The sequence below is a fragment of the Corvus brachyrhynchos genome, unplaced genomic scaffold (assembly GCF_000691975.1).
Source record: "Corvus brachyrhynchos isolate BGI_N302 unplaced genomic scaffold, ASM69197v1 scaffold114, whole genome shotgun sequence".
NCBI lineage: Eukaryota > Metazoa > Chordata > Aves > Passeriformes > Corvidae > Corvus > Corvus brachyrhynchos.
The window spans coordinates 3,009,527-3,011,525 of record NW_008238337.1 but is presented as its reverse complement, the minus strand read 5'-3'; the positions used below and the strand labels follow the sequence as shown (position 1 = coordinate 3,011,525).

Sequence of the window (1,999 nt, the reverse complement as noted above, 5' to 3'; positions counted from 1 at the left end):
AGGCAGCGGCTCCGCCGGCCACGGACTTTCCACGGCTTTTTTCACAGAATCACAGAACCCATTAGGTTGGAAAACACCTCTGAGATCATCGAGGCCAACCTGTGACCAAACACCACGTTGTAAACTAGACCCGGGCACCGAGTGCCACGCCAGTCTTAAACATCTCCAGGCTCGGTGACTCCAACGCCTCCCTGGGCAGCCCGTTGAAATATCTAATCACCCTTTCTGGGAAGAAATTCTTGCTAATTATTCCTAACGTCCAACCTAAACCTACCCTGGCACAGCTCAAGTCAGTTCAAGGAGCAGGCACTCTCACCTTCCCATCCACAATGACCAAATTGTTTATTTATCCTCTTTCAGAATTAATCTTCGCTATAAAAGCAGGGATCTGCCACCTAGTTCATGTACCCTCCACCTGCTGAGATACCCAACACAATCCTTATTGCAGAAACATCATCATAACCCTCATACGAGCAGGTAAATAATCAGGAGGACATGAACTGAATTGACAAAGTGGCAGTGGGAATTTCAGACAGTACAAAACTATTAAGACCCTTTAGTTCAGCCATATATTAGTAAAATGCTTTAATTTTTGCAAAAACAGTCAAAACAGAAAGGACTCAAAAGTGGGGAAAGGATAGGAATATGGGTGAATATTCAGTGTAATTTTCAAAAGGAGAATTGGTTCATATGATAGAACAGAAATGCATTAATGCCTATGGTAATATTTTCCCACTCTAGATATTAAGATGCGGCAATATGAATATTAACACAATTAATGCATTTTTCGGTTGGTGATAAAAATACAATCAGCATAATCTGCCAGCAATATATCTTAAAATGTACGTAGGAAATGGAAATGGCAAGCTGCTGGGTTAGCTCAGAAAGGACAAAGCTTCGTTGAAAGGAGTGCAGAACATACCTGTTACAATCCTTCTCACCTTGTTTCTACAAAAATAGAACGTGTCTAAATATAACAGAAATGGAGAACAGACAATGTGTTGGAGCACAGATTAATTTACCCTGAATTTGCTGCTCCTTGGCTGTACTCTGGCCTTACACATCATAGCACAAAGCTACTCACACAAGTTCAGGGGGAGGTGTAGGAGGCAAGGCCTGCTTGAAGCTAAGAGCAAACAGGAGGCCAAAGTCCCACATTACAATTCCAATGAGTATGAATGAAATGCCCAAAAATATTACACAAATATGGTAAAAGTACTTTTCATTGTAATTCCTTGGTTCAAGCTAAAAAGAACAATACAAAAAGAACCAGCTGGGCTTTTCAGAAAATGCTTGTTGTCACTGGAATTGTCTAAAATGAGCATGTTTGATCTGGTTTGACCATGAGGCCTCCAATGGTGAGTTATGAAACTTGTTCAGTGGCCTCTTTCTAGAGCCTCTTGATCCAGGGCTGCAGAAAGCTGACAAGGCTGGGGCAGAAAAATGTTCAGCACCACATTTTTTTAGGTGATATATCTTTTGGGCTTCCTTCCTTCAGGGCCATGCTTTGAGGTGAGTCCTGGCTTTCTTCAAGGTGCGATCAGACAGCACCAGGTGCTGAAACCAGTTCAGGTTATGACACACTGCCCTTTTTTCCTTCAGCAAGAGCTGCTCATGGTGCTTCTGAGTTGGCTGGTGTTTGCCACAGCAGCACCACTTTTGGCAGTCTGGGGAACAAGCTCTTTGTCTAAGGGTTAGCCTGAGCTCATATTCTTCATTATGATGGTTCTCATTGGACTCACCAGTACACATTGGCTCAGATTCTTCATTTTCATGGTTCTCATTGGACTAACTGGTGCAGCAGCTTGCCAGCAGCACAGAATTTCACAGGGTGGCTCTGCAACAATTCCCAGCATAAATCAAAGAAAACAGCATTTGCTGCTTCATCCAACCACAGAGAGAATTTTCAACAGGGATCCTCACCATTGGGTTCTGCACTTGACACAGCACAATGGGGATAATGATGATGGATCAGCAGATCTGGAGGAGGACTGTTTTT

The 1,999-nt window shown here is 43.0% G+C and overlaps 1 protein-coding gene across 1 annotated transcript in view; it reads right to left on the bottom strand.

Moving 5' to 3' along the window:
* The window catches only part of P2RX4 (purinergic receptor P2X 4), a 9,315-nt gene extending 7,540 nt beyond the window's left edge, over window positions 1–1,775 (bottom strand). Inside the window, exons 1-2 of the mRNA XM_008634155.2 lie at window positions 1,743–1,775; window positions 1,085–1,245 (exon numbers count right to left, since the gene is read on the bottom strand). Of these exons, the coding sequence (XP_008632377.1) occupies window positions 1,085–1,245; window positions 1,743–1,775 (194 nt within the window). The remainder of the gene's footprint in view (window positions 1–1,084; window positions 1,246–1,742) is intronic.
* Window positions 1,776–1,999: the final 224 nt, after the last annotated feature.